This window comes from Scyliorhinus torazame, chromosome 2 (assembly GCF_047496885.1).
Source record: "Scyliorhinus torazame isolate Kashiwa2021f chromosome 2, sScyTor2.1, whole genome shotgun sequence".
Classification (NCBI taxonomy): domain Eukaryota; kingdom Metazoa; phylum Chordata; class Chondrichthyes; order Carcharhiniformes; family Scyliorhinidae; genus Scyliorhinus; species Scyliorhinus torazame.
Window position 1 is genome coordinate 171,678,611 of NC_092708.1, and position 24,211 is coordinate 171,702,821.

General features: G+C 47.3%; 1 protein-coding gene and 1 long non-coding RNA gene across 7 annotated transcripts in view; both read left to right on the forward strand.

The window, feature by feature from the left end:
* pikfyve (phosphoinositide kinase, FYVE finger containing) overlaps nucleotides 1-8,910 on the forward strand; it is a 218,246-nt gene extending 209,336 nt beyond the window's left edge. For all 5 annotated transcript variants that reach the window (XM_072479996.1, XM_072480015.1, XM_072480005.1 and 2 more), the window contains 2 exons: nucleotides 3,411-3,485; nucleotides 7,678-8,910. In XM_072479996.1, the coding sequence (XP_072336097.1) occupies nucleotides 3,411-3,485; nucleotides 7,678-7,793 (191 nt within the window). In that variant the 3' untranslated portion in view covers nucleotides 7,794-8,910. The remainder of the gene's footprint in view (nucleotides 1-3,410; nucleotides 3,486-7,677) is intronic.
* Nucleotides 8,911-18,633: 9,723 nt separating this feature from the next.
* Nucleotides 18,634-21,962, forward strand: LOC140393723 (uncharacterized). 2 transcript variants are annotated; one of them, XR_011935717.1, is made up of 3 exons: nucleotides 18,634-18,795; nucleotides 19,158-19,280; nucleotides 21,708-21,962. It is a non-coding gene; the product is annotated as an uncharacterized lncRNA (long non-coding RNA). The 2 variants fall into 2 exon arrangements; XR_011935716.1 differs by having other exon boundaries at nucleotides 18,648-18,795; nucleotides 19,158-19,180.
* The last annotated feature ends 2,249 nt before the right edge of the window (nucleotides 21,963-24,211 follow it).

Genomic DNA, 24,211 nt, shown 5'->3' on the forward strand with positions numbered 1-24,211 from the left:
CCCATATGTCATCCTCTCCAGCTTATTTCCCTGTACTGCCACCTTCAGGCAACTGTGGATAGGCACTCCCAAGATCCCTCAATTCCTCTGCACTTCTCCATATCTGACCATTTATTGTACACTCCCTTGCATTTGGTAGGGCAAACAAGGTATTACTTCACAGATCTGTCGATTGAATTTCACTTCCCACTTTGACTTCCCACTTTATCTGCTCATCTGGACTTTCTGCAGTATTGCATGAGCTTCCATTTTGTTTTATCTTGTCCTATAGCTCTTTGGCCAAGGGTTTTGGATTTATGAGTTTCACCCTTTTGCTTTGTGGGAACATTTTTATCCTGATGTCTGATTCTTGCATGTTTCCCACAGCTCTGACACTAATTCACCTTCCAGTCCAATTTTGTCAAATCACATCTCGGCTTAATAAAATTGGCCTCTTCCCACAACTTTTACTTCTGCTATGTCTTTGTCTTTTTCCATTGTACATGGCGCCACTGCACTACTTTTTAAAAAAAAATATATATTTATTCAAGTTTTTTAACACAATTTTTCTCCCTTACAAACAATAACCCCCCCCCCCCCCGTAACAAAAAAAAACAAAAACGAGAAATCGCGCAGAGCAAGATATATACATGGCAAAATGATATATTTACACAGCTTTGTACACTGGCCCTCACCCGTACGTGCCAGTTTCCCCAACCCTTCATGTTATCTCTTGCTCATCCACCCTCCCAGGCAGTCCCCCCTTTTCCCCCCTGCCCCCCCCTCCCAGGACGTCCCCTCCACCAACCCCCCCCCCCCCCAAGGTTGCTGCTGCTGCTGACCGACCTTCCTCTAACGCTCCGCGAGATAGTCTAGGAACGGTTGCCACCGCCTGTAGAGCCCCTGCGCAGACCCTCTCAAGGCAAACTTAATCCTCTCCAACTTTATGAACATTTATCCAAGCCTCCAGGCTGGGGGGCTTCGCCTCCTTCCACATTAGCAAGATCCTTCGCCGGGCTACTAGGTACGCAAAGGCCAGAATGCCGGCCTCTTTCGCCTCCTGCACTCCCGGTTCGTCCGCTACTCCAAATATTGCTAGCCCCCAGCTTGGCTTGACCCGGACTTTCACCAACTGAGATATTGTTCCCGCCACTCCTCTCCAGAACCCCTCCAGTGCCGGGCATGACCAAAACATATGGACATGGTTCGCCGGGCTCCCTGAGCACCTTCCACATCTGTCCTCTACCCCAAAGAGCCTACTCAACCTCGCCCCTGTCAAGTGCGCTCTGTGGACCACCTTAAATTGTATCAGGCTGAGCCTGGCACACGAGGAGGAGGAATTAACCCGACCTCGGGCATCAGCCCACAGACCTTCCTCGATCTCCTCCCCCAGCTCCTCCTCCCATTTACCCTTCAACTCTTCTACCAGTGCTTCCCCCTCTTCTTTCAACTCCTGGTGTATTTCTGACACCTTGCCCTCCCCGACCCATACACCCGAGATCACCCTATCTTGAACTTCTTGTGCCGGGAGCAATGGGAATTCCCTCACCTGTCGCCTCACAAAAGCCCTCACTTGCATATATCTAAAGGCATTTCCCGGGGGTAACTCGAACTTCTCCTCCAGTGCCCCTAGGCTCGCAAACATCCCGTCGATGAACAGGTCCCCCATTCTTCCAATCCCCGCCCGATGCCAGCTCTGGAACCCCCCATCCATCTTCCCCGGGACAAACCGGTGGTTACCCCTGATTGGGGACCACACCGATGCTCCCATTGCACCCCGGTGCCGTCTCCACTGGCCCCAGATCCTTAGCGTTGCCGCCAGTGGTATACTTTGTCGGCGAGAGCGGCAGCGGTGCCGTCACCAACGCCCCCAGGCTCGTTCCTTTACAGGACGCCATCTCCATCCTCTTCCATGCCGCCCCCTCTCCCTCCATAACCCACTTGCGGATCATCGCCACATTTGCTGCCCAGTAGTAGCTCCCCAGGTTTGGCAGCGCCAACCCTCCTCGGTCCCTACTGCGTTCCAGGAACCCTCTCCTTACTCTTGGGGTCTTATTTGCCCACACAAACCCCATAATACTCCTGCCTACTCTCTTAAAAAAGGCCTTAGTGATCACGATGGGAAGGCACTGAAACACAAACAGAAACCTCGGAAGGACCACCATTTTGACCGACTGCACTCTACCCGCCAGCGAGAGCAGTAACATGTCCCATCTTTTGAAATCCTCCTCCATTTGCTCCACCAACCTCATCAGATTCAGTTTATGTAGGGTCCCCCAACTCCTGGCTATCTGGATCCCCAGATAGCGAAAGCTCCCCTCCGCCCTCCTCAGCGGGAGGTCCCCTATCCCTCTTTCTTGGTCCCCCGCCTGTAATACAAAGAGCTCACTCTTCCCTACATTGAGCTTATAGCCTGAAAACTCCCCAAACTCCCTTAGAGTCTGCATGACCTCCACCATCCCCTCCATTGAATCCGTCACGTACAGCAACAGGTCATCCGCATATAGCGACACCCGATGCTCTTCTCCCCCTCGGACCACCCCCCTCCATTTATTAGACTCCCTCAATGACCTGGCCAATGGCTCGATCGCCAATGCGAACAACAGGGGGGACAGGGGACACCCCTGCCTCGTCCCTCGGTACAGTTGAAAGTACTCCGACCTCCGCCGGTTCGTCACTACACTCGCCATCGGGGCTCTGTAAAGGAGCTTAACCCAATTGATAAACCCTACCCCGAACCCAAACCTACGCAGCACCTCCCAGAGGTACTCCCACTCTACTCGGTCAAAGGCTTTCTCCGCGTCCATAGCTGCCACTATCTCCGCCTCTCGCTCCACCGATGGCATCATTATCACGTTTAAGAGCCGCCGCACATTGGTGTTTAGTTGCCTGCCCTTTACAAATCCCGTCTGGTCCTCGTAGATTACCCCCGGGACACAGTCCTCGATCCTCGTGGCCAGCACTTTTGCCAGCAACTTTGCATCCACATTGAGGAGCGAGATCGGCCTGTACGATCCACATTGCAGTGGGTCCTTGTCCCGCTTGAGGATCAAAGAAATTGTCACTTCCGACATTGTCGGGGGCAGGGTCCCCTCCTCTCTTGCCTCATTAAAGGACCTCACCAGTAGCGGGGCCAACAGGTCTGCGTACTTCCTGTAGAACTCCACCGGGAATCCGTCCGGTCCCGGGGCCTTCCCCGCCTGCATGCTCCCCAAACCCTTGCTCAGCTCCTCCAACCCAATTGGTGCCCCCAAACCAGCCACCTCTTGCTCCTCCACCCTCGGAAATCTCAGCTGATCTAGGAGCCACTGCACTACTTATAGATTTTATTTATCCATGTTGCTGGAATAGTGAAAGTACAAAGAAAAAATTATCATGTGGTTTATTTCCCTCAAGCCACCTTCCTGACTCATTTCTTTTGGTTTATTTAGATTATATCAGGACGTTTACTTGGGATAAAAAACTTGAAATGGTTGTAAAGTCTACAGGAATCTTGGGTGGACAAGGTAAGCCTGTATATAAGTAGCTGTTTAGAGTCATTGTGTACAAGTTATTGAAGACAAAATATCCTACAGATATCGAAGAAAATGCCGGGAAGCAGAAAAGTGTTTTTTCTTTAACAGTTAACTGCCAAGCATAGTTTGAAATTTAAAGACATTGACCTGTGGAATGAACCAGCAAATGGATGTCACTTATTTTGTTTAACTGAACCAGATGCAATGTGTGTACATGTTCTTTCTGTCTGCAAAGGACAGGGCTCTGTGTATTAATAATATATGTAATTTCCAATACACACACACGCACCACACTGTGAGCCAAACTGGCAAACTTAAATTGGTTGTCAGTATAATTTGTACCACACTGAGGATGATGGAATCACATTTAATGTTGGACACTTGTGTTTTGCAATACAGAATTGTTTGGTATGGTCTGTACCTTGTCCATTGCGAACAGCAGAAAGGACATACTGTTTGATACGATCCACTGGCTTTTGGAATGTACAGCCTACATACCCAGCATCTCACAAATTCATACAGCACATTACTCATTTGTGTGATAGGCAGAATGTATTTTTGACTTGACGGCAACACCCTGTTAGTGGTGAATATCACTCATGCTGCTATTGCATAGTCGCAGTATCAAACAGGTGGCTTTATCTCTTGGTCAGATTTTTGAGATTCCTTTCCCTTCATGGGTAATCTAAGGTAGACTGTGCACTTCTCAGGGCTGAATGTGATGGCCTGAGGCCCATTCATGAGTTTGCGTGACATACAGCGCAAAATTATCAGATCAGGATGGCCATTATCCCGCAAGTTGTCTTCGATGTACCCTATTTCAGCATCAAGCTTGCATGGTGACCAAATGGCGAGTTTGCTGATAAGGCCAGTGTTATAGTAAATAGAACTGTGAGAATTCCAATGCATGTATTAACCAGTGAAGATAGGCTTTTGGTATACCATGATAGAATTTACCCTGCAGTTTGAGAGGGAGAAGCTGCAATCAGATATAATGGTCTTACAATTAAATAAGAGTAACTACAAAGACATGAGGGAGGAGCTGGCCAGAGTAGATTGGAAAAGGAGCCGAGCAGGGAAGACACTGGAACAGCAATGGCAGGAGCTTTTGGGGATTATTCGGATGGCACAACAGAAATTCATCCCAAGGAGAAGGAAACATGCTAAGGGGAGGACAAGGCATCCATGGCTGACGAGGGAAGTCAAGGATAGCATAAAAGCAAAAGAAAAAAAAGCATTCAAAGTGGCGAGGATTAGTGAGAAGCCAGAGGATTAGGAAGCCTTTAAAAGTGAGCAGAGGACAACTAAAAAAAGCAATAAGGGGGGGAGAAGACGAAATATGAGTGCAAGCTAGCTAGTAATATAAAGGAAGACAGGAAGCGTTTTTTTCAATATATAAAAGGTAAGAGAGAGGCAAAAAATAGACTTTGGACCACTGGAAAATGTGGCTGGAGAAGTAATAATAGAAAATAAGGAAATGGCAGACAAACTGAATAGTTACTTTGCATCAGTTTTCACGGTGGAAGGCACCAGTGGGATGCCAGAACTCCAGGATAATCAGGGAGCAGTGGTGAGAGCAGTGACCATCACTAAGGAGAAGGTTCTGGGGAAGCTGAAACGGCTGAAGGTGGATAAATCACCTGGACTGGATTAACTACACCCCAGGGCTCTAAAAGAGATAGCTGAGGAGATTGCGGAGGCATTAGTGGTGATCTTTCAGGAATCACTGGAGGCAGGAAGGGTCCAAAAGGACTGGAAAATGGCTAATGTAACACCGCTGTTTAAGAATGCGGGAAATTATAGGCTGGTTAGCCTGACTTCGGTCATTGGTAAGATTTTGGAGTCCATTATTAAAGATGAAATCGCGGAGTACTTGGAACTGCATGATAAAATAGGACTGAGTCAGCACGGCTTCATCAAGGGGGAGGGGGGGGTCATGTCTGACAAATCTGTTGGAGCTCTTTGAAGAAGTAACAAGGAAGTTAGACAAAGGAGAACCAGTGAACATGATTTATTTAGATTTCCAGAAGGCTTTTGACAAGGTGCCGCATAGGAGACTGTTAAATAAATTAAGTGCCTGTTAAGGGCAAGATCCTGGCATGGATAAAGGATTTGCTGACTGGCAGAAGGCAGAGAGTGGGGATAAAGGGGTATTTTTCAGGATGGCAGCCGGTGACTAGGGGTGTGCCTCAGGGGTCGGTGCTGGGACCACAACTTTTCCTTTCACAATATACATTAATGATCTGGAAGAAGGAACTGAAGGCACTGTTGCTAAGTTTGCAGATGATGCAAAGATCTGTAGAGGGACAGGTAGTATTGAGGAAGCAGGCAGGCTGCAGAAGGACTTGGACAGGCTAGGAGAGTGGACAAAGAAGTGGAAGATGGAAGACAATGTGGAAAAATGTGAGGTTATGCACTTTGGAAGGAGGAACTATTTTCCAAATGGGGAAATGCTCAGAAAATCAGAAGCACAAAAGGGACTTGGGAGTCCTTATTCACAATTCTCTTAAGGTTAACGTGCAGGTTCAGCCGGCAGTTCGGAAGGCAAGTGCAATGTTGGCATTCATGTCACGAGGGCTAGAATACAAGACCAGGGCTGTACTTCTGAGGCTGTATAAGGCTCTGGTCAGACCCCATTTGGAGTATTGTGAGCAGTTTTGGGCCTGTATCTAAGGAAAGATGTGCTGGCCTCTGAAAGGATCCAGAGGAGGTTCACAAGAATGATGCCTGGAATGAACAGCTTGTCGTATGAGGAACGGTTGAGGACTCTGGGTCTGTACTCGTTGGAGTTTAGACGGATGAGGGGGGATCTTATGGAAACTTGTAGGATACCGCGAGGCCTGGATAGATAGGCCTGGATAGAATGGACGTGGAGAGGATGTTTCCACTTGTCGGAAAACTAGAACCAGAGAACACAATCTCAGACTAAAGGGACGATCCTTTAAAACCGAGATGAGGAGGAATTTCTTCAGCCAGAAGGTGGTGAATTTGTGTAACTCTTTGCCGCAGAAGGCTGTGGAGGCCAAATTACTGAGTGGCTTTAAGACAGAGATAGATAGGTTCTTGATTAATAAGGGGATCAGGGGTTATGGGGAGAAGGCAGGAGAATGGGGATGAGAATAATATCAGCCATGATTGAATGGCGGAGCAGACTCGATGGGCAGAGTGGCCAAATTCTGCTCTTATGTCTTATGATAGAGAACTCCCAAGCAGATTTCTCAACTAGAAGGTCAAAGAAAGGGAGTTCATTTGACTGCTCCATTTCAAAGGTGAGTTTCAGTGCAGGATGGAGCTCATAAGACATACAAGGATATTATTAAATGCTGCTGCGGATTTAAATATAGCCCAATTACTGTCGCTCATAAAATGTCACCTTGGCAGTGCCAGGCTGGCAGTGCCGGGTGGCACCATCAGTGCCAGGGTACCATCCTGCCTAGAGGGCATGCATCCGGGGACCTCCAATCTCCTGGGAGACCCCAAAGAGTGCCGTTCTGTCTGGTTCCCATTTGTTGAGACCACCACTGAACGGTGCTCGCCCGAGGTTTCCAAGGCGAGAGAGTTAGATCCCACCCCTTCTGTAGATCTCAGGAACACATTATAGAGTGAGACTAGCTGTCTCGCTCTAATATGGAGATTTGTCAGGAGTAGATACCGGAAGTAGGTATCCCGGCATCTACCGGTTGCGTTGTACCACGCTGCGCTGTTTTCATGTGCAACGGAACCGAAAAATCACATCCACAATGTCCGATATATTAAATTCTGCAATTAGACATTTGCTAAATAATCCAGAATGCACTAAAATGTACACTGACAACCAATTTAAGATTGTCAGTTGAGTTTGCAGTTTGGAACATTTACATATACAGGAAGTTACACATTTTAATACATAAGACCTTCTTCTTTGAAGATAGAAAGGACATATACACACATTGCACCTGTTTCAGCTAAACAAAATAAGTTATAGCCATTCACTAGTTTGTTCCACAGGGCAACACCTCTACCAATCACAGTCCAATTGGCAAATCAATCAACACCCTCTTTTCATACAGTATAAAGTTATTGTTTCCACTGATATTGATGAGTGCAAGATGAAAAGCTTCCACAAAATGTATTTAATTTTTCAGCAATACTCTAGTTCTGTACTACCAAATAACTATTACAATATTACTACTTTTTCACACAGGGAAAATGCCAACTGTGGTTTCCCCAGAACTTTATAGAACAAGGTTCTGTGAAGCAATGGACAAGTATTTTCTGAAAGTCCCAGAACACTGGACAGGCTTGGGTGTGAGCTGCTGAAAAGAAAGACCGCATTCAAGACATTTCTGGATTAAACTGCCCAACAGCATCACGGAATATATGCTATGGAAAGGGCGTATATGTGGATTGTCCATTTGAAACTGATTCCATGGGCAGCACTGAGTCAGAAAACACTGTACATATTAGGGGTTCCATTACAGTATTGCATCAGAACAGAGAATTCAGTGGGAAAACATTGTCTTTAATTTTTAGGTTTATTTTGGGTGGGTGAAAACCACTTCCACAAATGGTCCCTTTTGAGGGACATGAATGAGACCTGCAAAACTTGAACTATATTTCCACCTAGACATACTTAAAATAAAGCATTATTAGATAACGCAAGTCATCGAGGCTTTACCTTACAAAAAGCACAACGCAATGCTCTCAAATAATTATTTCAATATATGCGCACATACTGTAGATGCTCTTTATAATACCTTTGTGAGCTGTAGAAAAAGCATGTAGTAAATGGGGTATTTGTATATAGATTGTTAGATTGAGGGATCTATAAAAAATCTTATTTCAGTGTTCATGCATTAAGATTGCTTGTAAATAGAAGATTGGATAAGTTGCAATATGTAGCTGCAGAGCTAACAATTGGAATCAAGTTTTCAAATTTCACATTGTTGCCATGAATTTGAAAGAATCCTGCAGTATTTTTCCCAGTGGTGCACTTTGTAAATCTTTTTTCTAATGCGGGTACAAATAGATTTGTAAAAAGAAAATGCGGAAACTGGCAAGTTGTGTTTTGGGTTTTTTGCATTCCAAATTCATGTGTTTATATAACAAGTAACGTGTAAGAATTATACTTTAGGCTAATTTGACAACTGTTAGTGAAGCACTTTGGAAAAACTGTTTTTGATCATATTTCGAAACAAATGCAGTGTCCAACACATCTGGGATTCTAAATCACTATGGGATAAAATTAATTATAGTGGATTGTCTGAGAAAATAAATACTATCAAAACTATCTCTGGAGCATTAAAGTATAATAAATCTTCAAATTCTACTAGGTGTTTTATAATGCTCAAAATGTGTTGTTATTTGAGACCATATTGGTACTTCTGAAAATAATTGTGCTAATGAATATTACAATAAAATATGAGGAACAATGGTATTTTAGTGCACTCGATACTTTTCTTAATACATCATTTACTGTTATGCCACATGCAGTGCCATATTATCAAATTGTTATCTTTGTAGAGATCGTGAAACAAATTATTGATGAAAGAGAAATACTGTGGATACTGTAGATCTGAAATAAAAACAAAAAATGATGGGAAAACCCAGCAGTTCCGAAGAGGTCATATTAAACTCAAAACGCTATCTCTGATTTTCTGTCCTCATTTCCTGCTGAGTTTTCCCAGTGTTGTTTTAATTCAAATTTGGCTGGATTTTCCAAATGTTTAAAGTATCAATATTTCAAACTCACTAGGTTTTTTTGTTAGTTGCTTGAGTTCTGTGTCAATAACCACTCATACGCAAGACGTGTGACTTTGACTGGATTGCTGGGAGTTGGGTAATTAAGGGAAGAAAGGGAGAGAGGTGCAATTTGTTTTTGTTTTCTAATTTTCTCAGCCTTCAGGAAGTGGTCTTACTCTGCTACAGAAGACAAAGCTAGTTATTTGGTGAGTTTTCGGTAAGTGACAATGGCTTTGTCTATTCCTAAGGTTCAAAATAGTCTACCAACTGGTAAGGTTAATAAAATATCTAAAAACAAAAGTAAAATATATAATTGAATGAAACAATTAACTTGTTAGTTAGAACACATTAAGGATAGCAGTGATGTGTCACAGCTGCAGCATGGAGGAGCTCCTGGATTCCAGTTTGATCCAGGACAAGCACGTTTGGAATAAGTGTTCGAAGTTCAACTCGGAGTTTAAGAGCTGGAGGCTGAACAACAGAAACCGTGACACATCAGGGAGGGGGAAAGTTGCCAAGAGGCAGTCGCACCTCTTAAGATAGCGTCTTCCGATTTCATCAGGATGGGGAGTGTGTGACTGCAAATGAGGCAGGTAAGTGATGGAGCACAGGAGCCTCAGCCTTTACAATTGTCCAACAGGCTTGAGGTTTTACAGCTTGTTTGGATGAGAGGGGGACTGCAGGGTGGATGTACTAACTAACCATGGCACGTGGTGCAGGAGCTTTTCAAGTACGGAAGAACAAGGAATGTGGTAGCAGGAGACAGTATAGTCCGAGGAATTGACACCGTTTTCTGCAGCAAAGAGTGAGAGTCCAGATGACTCTGATGCCAGGGTTTGGGACATCTGCTCGGGGTTAGAAAGGAATGTGCAATGGGAGGGGAGGACCCAGTCCTCATGGTCCTTGTAGGTACCAAAGACTTGGGAAAGACAAAGAAGGAGGTTATACATAGTCAGTGTGAGGACCTAGACACCAAATTAAGAAGCAGAATCTCAAAGTTCATAATCTCGGGATTATTACCTGAGCCATGTGCAAATTGATGAATCAGATTTGAGAGAGAAATGTGTCTGGCTCAAAGATTGGTGTGGGAGAAGTGAGTTCTGGTTCGTGGGACACTGGCACCAGCACTTGGGAAAGTGGGATCTGTACCATTGGGATGATCTATGCATCAACAGTGCTGGGACTGGGGTTCTTGCGAGCCGCATAACTAGGGAAGTAGAGAGGGCATGAAACTAAATAGTGGGGGTCAGGGATCAAATTTGAGAAAATGGGGTAAATCAAAGAGCAGATTCATGGCAAAAGAAAAAAGTATTATTACGGAAAATGACAAACAGAAAAGAAAAGGATAGAGAGTACAAATCAGTCAATCAATGACTGAGTCTTAAGGTTATTAAAAGGATAAAACTGAAACCTCTTTGAATGCTCATAGCATTGGGTTCTCAACTGACAGCCCATGAGCAACTCAGCTGGTGTGACCCCAATGACTGAATGCAGGGTTGAGTTGAACAAACGCAAAAATTTAGCCAACCTTTGGGGAAGTGGACTATCTTGCTGCTTTTTCATGGTGTTCTTGAACGATTGAATGGCCCGGTCAGCCAGACCGTTTAACTTTGGATGATAGGGGGGGGCTAGTCTCATGTGTCGTATGCATTTGCTCTCACAAATCGTTGGAAGCCATTGCCGATGAATGGGGTGCCATTGTTGAAATGATTGCCTTGGAAAGAATAGCGAACACAGACCTGTAATATAGCCGCCGAGGTAGTGGGCCCCATCTCCTGGACTGATAGCCACTTCGAGTGTGCGTCTACCAGCACCAAAAACATTTTTTCCAAAAACAGGCCAGCATAATCCAATTGGTCCCAGGTCCACGGGAGATCTGGCCATTCCCTAGGGTGAAGTGTAGCGGAAGACGGCAAAGATCGATGCATTTGGCAATGGTGATACTGTGTATGAGCTCTTCAAAGGCTTTGTCTGGCCACAAGATGTAACTGCGCCACCATCTTCATCGTTGTCTCCCCTGGATGGGTGCTGTGTGACTCTTGAAGGAGGGGCCACCAGCCTGAGATTGAACGATCACCTGTGATCCCCAGAGAATCATACTGTCTTCACATGTCAACTTGTCATGAGTGAAGTAGAGCTAAAACAGTTCAGACTTTTCATAATGCCAGCCTGACTGTTATCATTCATTTCACCTTTGAAAGAATATGGTCACTTTGAGTCTAGCTGGGGATGTGACTCACAGACACTGGCAGAGTGTCAAGGAAGTTTAGGGCTTAAATTAGAAGGATCTCCTGGGGTACCGATGGTGGCGGAATACTCTTGGGTAGGGGCAGGCAACTAAACGCATCCGGATTAACAATTTGAGTCCCAGGCCAGTGCTAAAAAACATAGTTGCAGGACCCAATATTGCACCCTCACTGAGGCTATGGGTGGTATGGGCTTGTCTTCCCTTAACAATCCCAGCAATGGTTTGTGGTTAGTCACTATGTCAAATCGTCGACTGTACACATACTGGTGGAATTGCTTCATGTTTAATGTAACCATTAAACCCTCCTCAATCTGGGTGTAGTTTTGTTCTGCTTCAGAAAGGGTCCTTGAGGCAAAGGTGATGGGGCATTCCATACCAACTCCCATTCTGTGGGATAAAACAGCCCCCTCACCATAAGGAGTTGCACTATTGGATTTTCCCAAATAAAAATGTACCAAGAGGCTTGATGACTGCAATGCTTGCTTCGCGACTCGGAAGGCTTATTGTAGGTGCAAAAGTGTCAATGTTGTGCCTCGATTTAGAATAAACATTTCGTAGTAGTGCACCATACCAAACCAGGATTTAAGCTCGCTGACATCTTTGGGTGCAGGGACATTTTGTATGGCCTTGTCCTTTTCTTCCAAAGGGTGCAAACCTGTCGATTGACACAAAATCTTAAGTACGTCATTTCAGAGGCTTGAAAAGTACATTTTCGGCGGACCACGGTATCACAAAACTCTTTAATACTTCCTTGAGGATGGCCACGTGTTCTGGTGTGTTAGTGACTAGCATGTCATCAAGGTAAACAAGCAGCTTGGGAATCCCTTTGAAGAGATTTTCCATTGTGCGCTGGAAGATAGCGCAGGCTGAAGCAATGCCGGATGGCAGTCAGGTATACTGGGAGAGGCCTTTGATAGTATTGACTAGCAAACCTCTGAGGGTCCCCATCCAACTCGTTTCAGGTATACGTGACATGAGGTCCGACTTTGTACAGGTGAGGCCCCCCGCCAGCTTGGCGTAGATGTCATCAATTCAGGGAATCTGATATCGAGCGACATAGGCAGCCTGGTTTATAACCATCTTTCATGTTCCCGCAAATCCTTATCGAATAATCAGGTTTAAGGACAGGGATTATCGGCGCAGCCCACTCTGAAAACTGAACTGGCTAACTATCCCCAGCTCTTCCAATCTCTTTTGCTGAGTCAATCATATGGCACTGCCTTGCTCTAAAGAACTTGGGTATCAAATTCAGATTGACATATATCTTGTGAGCCGAGTCAAAAAAAGGAAGCATTTGTCAAGGCCAGGAGGCTGAGAACACACAAAGCAAGTGCGGAATACAAGGAAAGTAGAAAGAAACACAAGCAAGGAGTCAGGGGGACTAAAAGTCATTGACCAGCAGGATTAAGAAAAATCCCAAGGCTTCTTGTACATATATAAAGAACAAGAGGGTAGCCAGGGAGAGGGTTGGCCCACTCAAAGACAGGCGAGGGAATCAAATGCACTTCAGACCACCAGTCCCGCAGTGTTCAGCAACTTCTCCCTGCCTGCTCTTCCTCTTAGTCTCACTGGCCTTATTCTCTAGTTCCCCCTCAGTTATTTCACCTGCTGACCTACTGGTCTGGTTTCCACCCCCTGCCACACTATTTTAAACCCTCCTGAGTGACACTAGTGATGCACTATCAATTACGACGAGACGAGAGTAGAATGTAATCGAGGCTTTATTACACAGAGGTGTGTGGCCTCCTACAGCAGCTTACGAAATGGCTGCTGTTCAGCAAGCGCACCTATTTATACTCCGCCTCCTGGGCAGAGCCAGTAGGCAGGGATCTACCCCCGTACCTGTAGTACAGGGGCCTGACCGTAATACCCATATAATACCCATACAATATAATACAACAGTGGTGACTACCACATTCACCCCCTGTTAAAAATGAGTCCAGCGGGGGTGGTGGAAAACTATATACATACAGATTGGTTTTAAAATTACAGAGAAGGTTACAAATTTAGACGATCGGGCGCCTTGATCTGTCGTTGAAAGCGCCGCAGTGCTGGTGGCGACTCCGGCGTCGGCTTGGTCTACGGTGACTCCGGGAGCATGTTGAAATCCTCTTCATCCCTGGATGGGAGCAAGGACGGATTGTCCTGGAGCGGGGGCTGCGGTGGGGTGCGCCAGGGGAGGGGAGGGTGGCCCTGGGGCAGGGGTGGTGATGTGTGTGTGGACCCAGCTGGTGCCAGTTCCCCGAGGGAGACTGTCTTGGCGGCCGTCGGGGTACACTACGTAGGCATACTGCGGGTTTGCATGGAGTAGCTGTACTCTCAACTAATGAGTCCGCCTTGTGGAGCCGCACGTGCTTGCGGAGGAGAACGGGTCCTGGAGCTGCCAGCCATGTTGGGAGCGAAACCCCGGAGGTGGACTTCCTGGGGAAGGAAAGGAGGCGTTCATGGGGGGTTTCGTTGGTCGCGGTGCACAGGAGTGACCGAATGGCGTGAAGTGCGTCGGGGAGGATCTCCTGCCAGCGGGAGGCCGGGAGATTTCTGGACCGTAGGGCCAGCTGGACGGCCTTCCAGACCGTCCCATTCTCCCGCTCCACCTGCCCGTTTCCTCTGGGGTTGTAGCTGGTTGTCCTGCTGGAGGCAATGCCCCTGTTGAGCAGGTACTGGCGCAGCTCCTCGCTCATAAATGAGGATCCTCGGTCGATGTGGACGTAGGCGGGGAAGCCGAACAGAGCGAAGATGGTGTTGAGGGCTTTGATGATGGTGGCAGACGTCATATCGGGGCATGGGACGGCGAAGGGGAATCGGGAATACTCGTCGACCACATTAAGAAAGTACGTGTTGCGGTCGGTGGAGGGGAGGGGCTCTTTGAGGTCCATGCTGAGGCGTTCAAAGGGGCGGGAGGCCTTCACCAGGCGCGCACGGTCTGGTTGGTAGAAGTGCGGTTTACACTCCGTGCAGACCTGGCAGTCTCTGGGGATAGCCCTGACTTCCTCAATGGAGTAGGGCAGATTGCGGGCCTTAATGAAGTGGTAAAAGCGGATGACTCCCGGGGGACAGAGATCGTCGTGCAGTGTCTGGAGTCGGTCCACTTGTGCGCTAGCACATGTACCTCGGGATAGGGCATCGGGGGGCTTGTTGAGCTTACCGGGGCGATACAAAATCTCGTAATTGTAGGTGGAGAGCTCGGTCCTCCACCTCAAGATTTTATCGTTTTTGATCTTGTGTTGTGTTGTTAAACATGAAGGCAACCGACTGTTGGTCAGTGAGGAGAGTGAATCTCCTGCCTGCCAGGAATGTCTCCAATATCGCACAGATTCAACGATCGCTTGGGCCTCCTTTTCGACGGAGGTGTGCTGAATTTCGGAGGCATGGAGGGTGCGGGAAAAGAATGCCATGGGCCTGCCTGCCTGGTTGAGGGTGGCGGCCAGAGCGACGTCTGATGCATCGCTCTCGACTTGGAAGGGGAGCGTCTCGTCGATCGCGGCCTTGGCGATGTCGACCTTGATACGGTTGAAGGCCTGGTGAGCCTCGGCCGTCAGTGGGAAAGCGGTGGATTGAATGAGTGGGCGGGACTTGTCCGCATAGTTTGGGACCCACTGGGTGTAATACGAAAAGAACGCCAAGCATCGTTTGAGGGCCTTGGGGCAGTGGGGAAGGGGGAGTTCCATGAGGGGGCGCATGCGATCGGGGTCGGGCCCTCGAACTCCGTCCTCAACCACATAGCTGAGGATGGCTAATCGGTTCGTGCTGAACACACACTTCTTGTTGTAAGTTAGGTTGAGGAGTGTGGCGGTGTGGAGAAATTTGGAAAGGTTAGCGTCGTGGTCCTGCTGGTCGTGGCCGCAGATGGTGACCCAGGTACAGGAAAATGGCCCACAGCCCGTACCGGTCAACCATTCGGTCCATCTCCCGCTGGAAGACCGATATCCCGTTGCTGACGCCAAAGGGAACCCTAAGGAAATGGTAAAGGCGGCCGTCTGCTTCAAACGCAGTGTATGGGCGGTCCGCCTTACGGATGGGGAGCTGGTGGTAGGCAGATTTCAGGTCCACTGTCGAGAAGACCCGGTACTGTGCAATCTGATTGACCATATCAGATATGCGTGGGAGGGGGTACGCGTCGAGCTGCATGGACCGATTGATGGTAGTCAATGACCATCCTGTTTTTCTCCCTGGTTTTCACCACTACCACTTGGGCTCTCCAGGAGCTGATGCTGGCCTCGATGATACCTTCCCGCAGCAGCCGCTGGACCTCAGACCTGATAAAGATCCTGTCCTGGGCGCTGTACCGTCTGCTCCTGGTGGCGACGGGTTTTCAATCCGTGGTGAGGTTTGCAAACAGGGAAGGCGGGTCGACCTTAAGGGTCGCGAGGCCGCAAACAGTAAGGGGTGGTAGGGGCCCGCCAAATTTCAGTGTTAGGCTCTGGAGGTTGTACTGGAAGCCCAGGCCGAGTAACAAGGCAGCGCAGAGGTTGGGGAGGACGTAGAGCCGGAAGCAGCTGAACTCTGTGCCCTGGATGGAGAGGGTGGCGATGCAGTACCCCCAGATCGCCACGGAGTGGGATCCGGAGGCCAGGGAGATTCTTTGGTTAGCGGGGTGTACTGCGAGGGAGCAGCGCCTTACTGTATCGGGATGGATAAAGCTCTCTGCTCCTGGAGTCCAGAAGGCAGGATATCTCGTGCCCGTCGACCTTCACCTTTGTCGAAGCAGTCACGAGGTTGTGCGGTTGAGACTGGTCGATCGTGATGGAGGCAAGACGCGGCTGGTCGTCGGCCGTTGCAGGCGCTGAGTGGCCCGGTGAGGTGCCTGACGGGCAGGGGTCACGAGGCATGTAAGATGGCGGCGCCCACGGGCTGCACGTGTCCTGGGGCAGGCAAGATGGCGGCACCCTCGGGCCGCACGTGTCCTGGGGCAGGCAAGATGGTGGTGCCCATTGGTTCTAAGGCAAGCACGATGGCAGTGCCCACGGGCCGCATGTGTTGTGAGTGGAGCAAGATGGCGGCGCCCACGGACCGCACGTGGTCTGAGGAGAGGAAGATGGCAGCGCCTACTGGCCACACGTGGGGTGGTGCCGGGACAATAGCGGCGATTGAGCGGGCCTAGCACACTGCAATGAAATGTCCCTTCTTGCCACGGGCCTTGCAGAGCGCACTCCGGGCTGGGCAGCGCTGCCAGGGGTGTTTTGTCTGTCCGCAGAATTAGCACTTGGGACCCCCGGGGTTGGTTGGCTGCCGCGCGGCTCAGGCGTGGGGTTGGCTGAGGGCGGTCGCTGATGGGGTCCACGATGGGGTGGTCGCTGGTGCGGTCCACGATGCACGGGGGGGCGGGCGGGGGGGGGGGGGGGGTGCCATGCGGTCGGGGGCATAAGCCTGTACGTTGCGTGAGGCGACCGTGAGCGAGAGCGCTAGTTTCTTGGTCACCGCGAGGTCAAGCGTGGCCCCTTCTAAGAGGCGCTGGCGGATGTAGTCAGACCCTATGCCCGTAACAAATGCGTCTCTCATTAGCAGGTTTGAATGTTCAGTGGCCGAAACGGCCTGGCAGTCACAGTCTCTCACCAGACTGAGGGCACGCCAGAAATCTTCCACAGACTCACCGGAAAGTTGGTGCCGCGTGGATAGGAGGTGCCTGGCATAGATCTTGTTGGTTTGCTGAGCGTAATTCTCCTTCAGTAGCACCATGGCCTCTGCGTAGGTAGGCACTTCCTGGACGAGGGAGAAACGTTGGAGCTCAGCCGTGTGTACAGAATCTGGAGCTTCTGTGCTTCTGAGATTCGGTCTGTCGCAGATCCGATGTATGCTTCAAAGCAAGCTGGCCAATGTTGGAAGTCCTTTTTGGCGTTGTCTGCTTGAGGATGCAGCTGCAGGCGATTCGGCTTGATGCGGAGGTCCATCTCTCAAAAATCTCTGTCATAAATTGATGAATTACACTATCAATTATGACGAGACGAGAGTAGAATGTAATTGAGGCTTTATTACACAGAGATGTGTGGCCTCCTACAGCAGCTTACAAAATGGCTGCTGTTCGGAGAGCACACACATTTATACTCTGCCTCCTGGGCGGAGCCGGCAGGCAGGGATCTACCCCCGTACCTGTTGTACAGGGACCTTACCGTAATACCCATATATACAATATAATACAACAGTGGTGACTACCACAACTAGCAAACCACCTGGCCAGGATATTTGTCCTCCTCTAGTTTAGGTGCAACCCACCCTTCTTGTACAGGTCCCACCTGCCCGGAAGAGATTCCAATGATTCAGATATCTGAAACCCTCCCTCCTACACCAGCTGTTTAACCGCGTGTTTAGCTGCACTATCTTCCTCTTTCTGGTCTCACTAGCACGTGGCACAGGGAGTAATACTGAGCTTACAACCCTAGAGATACTATTTTTTAACCTGCTATCTCCCTGAACTCTCCCTGCAGGACCGTGTCACTCTTTCAATGATCCACAAAGAATCTCTTCCTCCCACAAGATGATTTTCCAATGTTGGACACAGGCTTAGGCGTTTAAGATCCGTATTATCACAGATCAAATTGCCACCATGAGGTGTAATGTGAACCTCGGTGCAGGTGGAACTTCATTCAGGCACGGAGTTATTATGTTCCCACTCTTAACAGCAGAAGTGTCATTTTAATGAAGAGATTGCTGCTTCTCCAATATGGCACTCACTGCAGCTCCCCAGTGCAGTCCTGCTGTTATTACGAGATTTTAAACATCGACATTTTATCTTCCTCTTTCTCTCTCGTAATCCAGCATTTGCTGGTCTTATTATTTGTATTTGTATATCATTTGTCTCTCATTCACCTGTATATTTTCTGTTTCTTTTTTCAATGCCTTGGTTAAGGGAATACATACAGTGTTGGAACTATGAAGATCCCAGATGCCTGGTTACCCTTGCACATTCAGCAATTTGCAACGGAAACATTTTACGTAACTGACGGGTGAGGAGTAGAAATCTAATAAATGGATCGTGACAATGCTGCAGCAAAAATACAGGTTTGGGTTCCTGACATGTGCAGGGATGAGGTGTTGGTGAGAATGGGGAGATGCTCACCCGCGCCCTCTGCAGGAACAAGCGGGGATGACCGAGTGCAAGGTTTAGGCGCGCGACCGGAGGGGGCGGGCCTACTCTGCGCACGCGCCGGGCCTGTATATCCGGGCAAGCCGAGCGCGCCTCCATCTTTCGGTTCTGGGGTCTTGAGGTGAGTGGACGCGGAGCTGCTGAGGCCCCGACATAATCCGATTTGTATCGGCAACTAAAACTTGCCATCCGATCACGTTAACGTTTACAATTTCTTTTCTTTACAGATCCCTGTCGACATGAGAGCAAAGGTAAGCGGCTCAAGCAGTTTAAACGTGTTTTTAAAATGAAGGCCTAGTAGTCGGGCTGTCGCCGGCCCATTGGGAGAGGAAGCGGGTGGAGGGTGGGCCCGGGGGTGCACGCGATTCGGCTTGGCCGGCACCAGCTTCCATCGTTGCATTTCGCCCTGTTCCAGCTGCGGCTGCCGTGTGGGGGTGAGGGGATGGATGCCTCCTCAAAATAACATGAGGCTGGGGCTCTAGTATTCTTCCCCCGGAGATTGCTAATTTGGACAACGTTGGTAGCGCTATTAAAGGTTTTGGTAATTAAAACCCTTGTAAACTCCTAACACTCTTGTAAATTGTCGACATCAATCTTTTTTTTTTTCTTTCAGTGGCGGAAGAAGCGTATGCGCAGGTATGTCCTGTGAATTTAGTAAACTGTAATTCCTGTTCAGTAGAATGGCGTCCTGGAACAATTTCTCGTGCGATTGTTTACGCCTTTCTTTCATGGGGTTGTAAGTGTTACCTGGTCGCCTTCCATGAGTTTAATTTTGTACATTTAGCATGTTCGGGCTAAATTCCTTTGTTTGCCTCTTGTTCTCGACTTTGCCTTTATGGCCTGGCAAGCAGAGAGCTTTAAAACCATGATTGTATTGCCCTACAGTGTGGCTAGTTAGGAATTGTTTTGGAATAATGAAAAAGAGCAACCGGTTTGGACAGAGCAATGCGTCATTGGCAGTGACATACTGGAGTGAAGGGGCATTCAAAACATAAATACATACTACTTTGTGAAGATTGAATCCCAGAAATGTTGGAACATAAGAGTTTAGTGAGATGGATGGACTGAATGAGGATCAATATCAGTAGAGAAATGGTTATGGAAATCAATGAGGTTGAAGGCCAATAAATTAACAGGGCCTAATGATCTACATGCAAGTGTACCTGAGGAAGAAATAGTGGATGCATTGGTGATCATCTTCCAGGATTCTATAGACTCTTGTTCTGTAGACAATGCACCATTATGCAACAAAGGTAGAGAAAACACAATTATAGACCACTCGTCCTAATGTTAATTGAGGAAAATTTCAATTTACAAAAAGGAAATACTTGCCGAGATCTTTTTAAGTTAAGAGTAATCTATTCATTTTTTCAATTAAGAGGCAAATTACCCACGCTGCACATCTTTGGGTTGTGGGGGTGAAACCCACTCAAACACTGGGAGAATGTGCAAACTCCACACGGACAGTGGCCCAGAGCCGGGATCAACCCTGGGACCTCGGTGCAGTGAGGCATCGGGGCTGACCATGCTAGAAGAATCTATTGGAATTCTTTGAGGATGTAACTAGTAGAGTTGATGAGGGGGGGGGGGGGGCAATGGATGTGGTTTATTTGGACTTTCAGCAGGCTTTAGACAAAGTCTCACAAAAGATTAGCGTGTAAAATTAAAGCATGAGATGAGACCAAGCTGGAGGAGATGCAGAGATTCTTTGGTATTATTTGGACAAGTTGTTTGAGTGAGCAAATGAATGGCAGTATAATTAAAAATGTGAGGTTATCCACTTTAATAGTAGAAATGGAAAGGCAGATTATAATCTGAATAGCCATAAATTAGGAGAGACTTTGGTGTCCTGATGGTAAGCATGCAGGTACCTTGGTGAGGCCATGTCTGGAATATTGTGTGCAGTTTTGGCCTCCTTATCTGAGGAAGGATGTTATTATAGAGGGAGCACAGAAGGTTTGCCTCACTAATTCCTGGGATGGCAGGACTGACAGAGATTGAGACCTGATGTGGAGATGCAGTCGTTGGACTGGGGTGAGCACAGTAAGAAGTCTTTACAACACCAGGTTAAAGTCCAACAGGTTTGTTTTGATGTCACTAGCTTTTGGAGCACTGCTCCTTCTCCGGTGAATGAAGAGGTATGTTCCAGAAACATATATAGACGGATTCAAAGATGCCCGAGAATGCTTGGAATGCGAGCATTAGCAGGTGATTAAATCTTTACAGATCCAGATTGAGACAGTTAGGATTGTATTTGCTGGGGTTCAGAAAGATGAGGGGATCTCAGAAACCTATAAAATTCTAATGTGACTCGCCAGGGTAGATGTCAGGGATCTCCCCAATGCAGGGAGGGGGTCCAGAACCAGGCGTCACAGTCTGAGGATATGGGTAGACTGTTTAGGACGGAGGTGAGGAGAAATTTCTTCACCCAGTGGTTGACCTGTGGAATTTGCTACCACAAAGTAGTTGAGGCCAAAACGTTGCATGTTTTTAAGAAGCGGTTAGATATTGCACTTAGCAAAGGGTATGAGGGTGTGGATGTTTTCAGAGTTGGGCGATCAACCATGATGATGGCGAAGCAGACTCTAATGTTCTATTTTCCTATGTTTAAAATTGTTATACTTGTTTTTAAAACTGTTCATGGCCTTGCCCCTCACAATCTCTAACTTCCACCGGTTCCATAGCACTTCGATATTGGTACTGCTTGAATTCGAGCCTTGTGAACATCCCTGATTTAGCAACTGCGCATGTGATTTCCTTGGCTCTGGAATACCTCCTGCTTAACCTGTTAATAGCTGAGCCTTTAGACATCAGGGGGCTGTTTAGCACAGGGCTAAATCGTTGGCTTTGGAAGCAGACCAAGGCAGGCCGGCAGCACGGTTCAATTCTCATAACTGCTTCCCCGAACAGGCGCCGGAATGTGGTGACTAGGGGCTTTTCACCGTAACTTCATTTGAAGCCTACTTGTGACAATAAGCGATTTTCATTTCATCTGACTCAATACCACCTTGTGTCGTTTGGTGTCTGTACTTGCGAAGTGCCTTGGATCTTTACAAACCGTTGAAGTCGCTAAAGCTGTATGACCCCCCCCCCCAGTTGCAACCGGGATTACATTTGTTCTTGATCTATTTTTTTCATCCAACTAATGTTGATCCTATTGCAGGCTGAAGCGTAAAAGACGAAAGATGAGGCAGAGGTCGAGGTGAACAACTGCTGAAGATGCAGTACTGACCAGGCTTTGATGAATCTTACATGGCAAATGGACACTGACGCTTCTGTTTATACATCTTTTTCTAAGACCCAACGATATAGAGGCGCCTTGGATGCTGGTCATGAGAAGATCTGTACATTGATCTGTTCTGGTACTGTGCCTTCATGTTCAGTCGTTGTGAAATAAAATGGGGAAAACTGATTTGTACCGTGCTTTATTATTTACCAAACATTTAGGAAATGTGTAGCTCCGATGTGGACATTATCCTAGTGGTAAAATCACTAATTGTATTGTCATTGGGCCTGTGGTTTCACATTTGTGTATGGATTGTAGTTTAGTTCCTTTTGTGACTGAAGGTTGGTTGGTGTTTAAACATATACATTATTCAGTCAGTGCCTGCAATGTGCATTCTACTGAAATTTGTGGCTATGGCCACTGGTCCCCTCCCTGTGTAATTGTGCAGAGTTTGCCGTTTTGATGCACTTTAATAAGTTGGACTATCAATCCAGCTAAGTTCCTTGATCTGTTGGACAACATCATTTATAACGTGACTGCAGTTATTGGAGCCTCACTTGTCTGAAATAAGTAGTTGAGATAAATGCAATAGAAATTGTCGCCGTCTGAAGTGATAAGTCAGCACAAGATATGTCACTTGTGTGTTAAAGGCAGAAATCTGTCCAGTTATTCATGGGATTTGGGCCAAAATGATTGGTTTTGTTTAAAACAAGAGGATTGTGTATTCAATGATTATCTGCCTTTTTAGATAATCATTGGATGTGTTTATTGCCATGTGTAGAGATACAGTGAAATTGTTTTTCTGCGAGCAACTTGAACAGATTTAGTACATGAAAAGATAATACATAATGGGGCAACACAAGGTGCACATACAATGTAAATACCGAGCCACCGACATCAGGTGAAGCATGCAGGAGTGTAGTATTAGTCAGGTTAGTCCATAAGAGGGTCGTTTGAGGATAAATTTCATCCAGAATGATAAATCTGGAATTCACTACCACAAAGTAATTGATGCCAAAACGTGTGATTTCAAGAAGAAATGCCTGTTGAGCATTTATTGGATCACAGGTTTGAAACACTTACTTTCCTTTTAATGCTGGACTAACCTCCTGAGTGATTCCAGTAGTTAGTTGAGATTTTTATCATGGCTTCAATTTGTGTTCTGCTTATCCACTTCGACATCTTATGTGCTGCTCTCTGCTCCATATCTTGAAGGTTTGGTACTGTAAGTGTTTTTTGAACTTTCTGGAACCCACTTTTGCCAACTGGCTGATCTTCAGGACCTGCAACACGTTCACTTACCCAGTCTAGCCTGAGTCAAGGCAGTGTTTGGAATGTTAAAAAAAATTTGTGCTCCAGGCAAGGGACGGATCTCACTCAAATATTTGGTAGCTCCTCGTGTATTGGATTTGAGTTCGCAGAGTGAGGACAGGATCAGATATGCATGTTCCCTGGTCAGGGTCACAAATGAAGATAGTTATGAGAAATACAGGGGACCGCCAATCATTGTGAAACTGCATTCATCATGGGACACTGTCTCCAGGAAGTGACGGCAGGAGAACAAAGCACAGATCGCTGGGTGAGAGCCAGATGTGGTTCCTGTAAATAAGCCAGCTATAAATCTGAATATGGTGTTATTAAAGTCCTGATTTATAACGGGCTGGAATGCAATTTGATTTTTCGATGCAAGTTTATTTAACTAATGTACAGTATTAGAAATAAGTTAATCGATATTGTTGAATGCTGACAGTAAAAGTGCCCCATAGCCAACTTGTGAACTACTGGTTGTCAGTAATCGGACAGAATGGTCATTGAACAATGTTTTCTCATATTCAATTGGGCATCGTGATGTGCTCCATAAAATGACTCATTCAAAGTACCGTATTGCATCTTTGTCTATATATATTTTTGGACTCCAGCCAGAACAGTTGAAAGGATTTTGCAAACCCAGGCCAGATAGTGGGGGGGTGAATGTAATGCGACGTGAATCCAAGGTCCCGGTTGAGGCAGTACTCGTGTGCGGAACTTGACTATAAGTTTCTGCTTGCCATTCTGCATTGTCGCGCCTTGGAGAACGCCTACGCAAAGATCAGAGGCTGAATGCCATCGACTGCTGAACTTTTCCGACTGGGAACATTCCTGCCTGGCGATTGTCACGCAATGTCTGTGCATCCATTGTCGCAGCATCTGCATGGTCTCGCCAATGTACCACACTTCTGGACATCCATTGTCGCAGCGTGAGGTAGACAACGTTGACCGAGTCCAAGAGTATGTACTGCGTACCTGGTGGGTGGTGTTCCCACGTGTAATGGCAGTACCCATGTCAATGATCTGGCACGTCTTGCAGAGATTGCCATGGCAGGGTTGTGTGGTGTGGTGGTCGCCGCTCTGAATGCTGGGTCGTTTACTGCAATGGCTTGTTTGAAGGCAAGTAGTGGGGA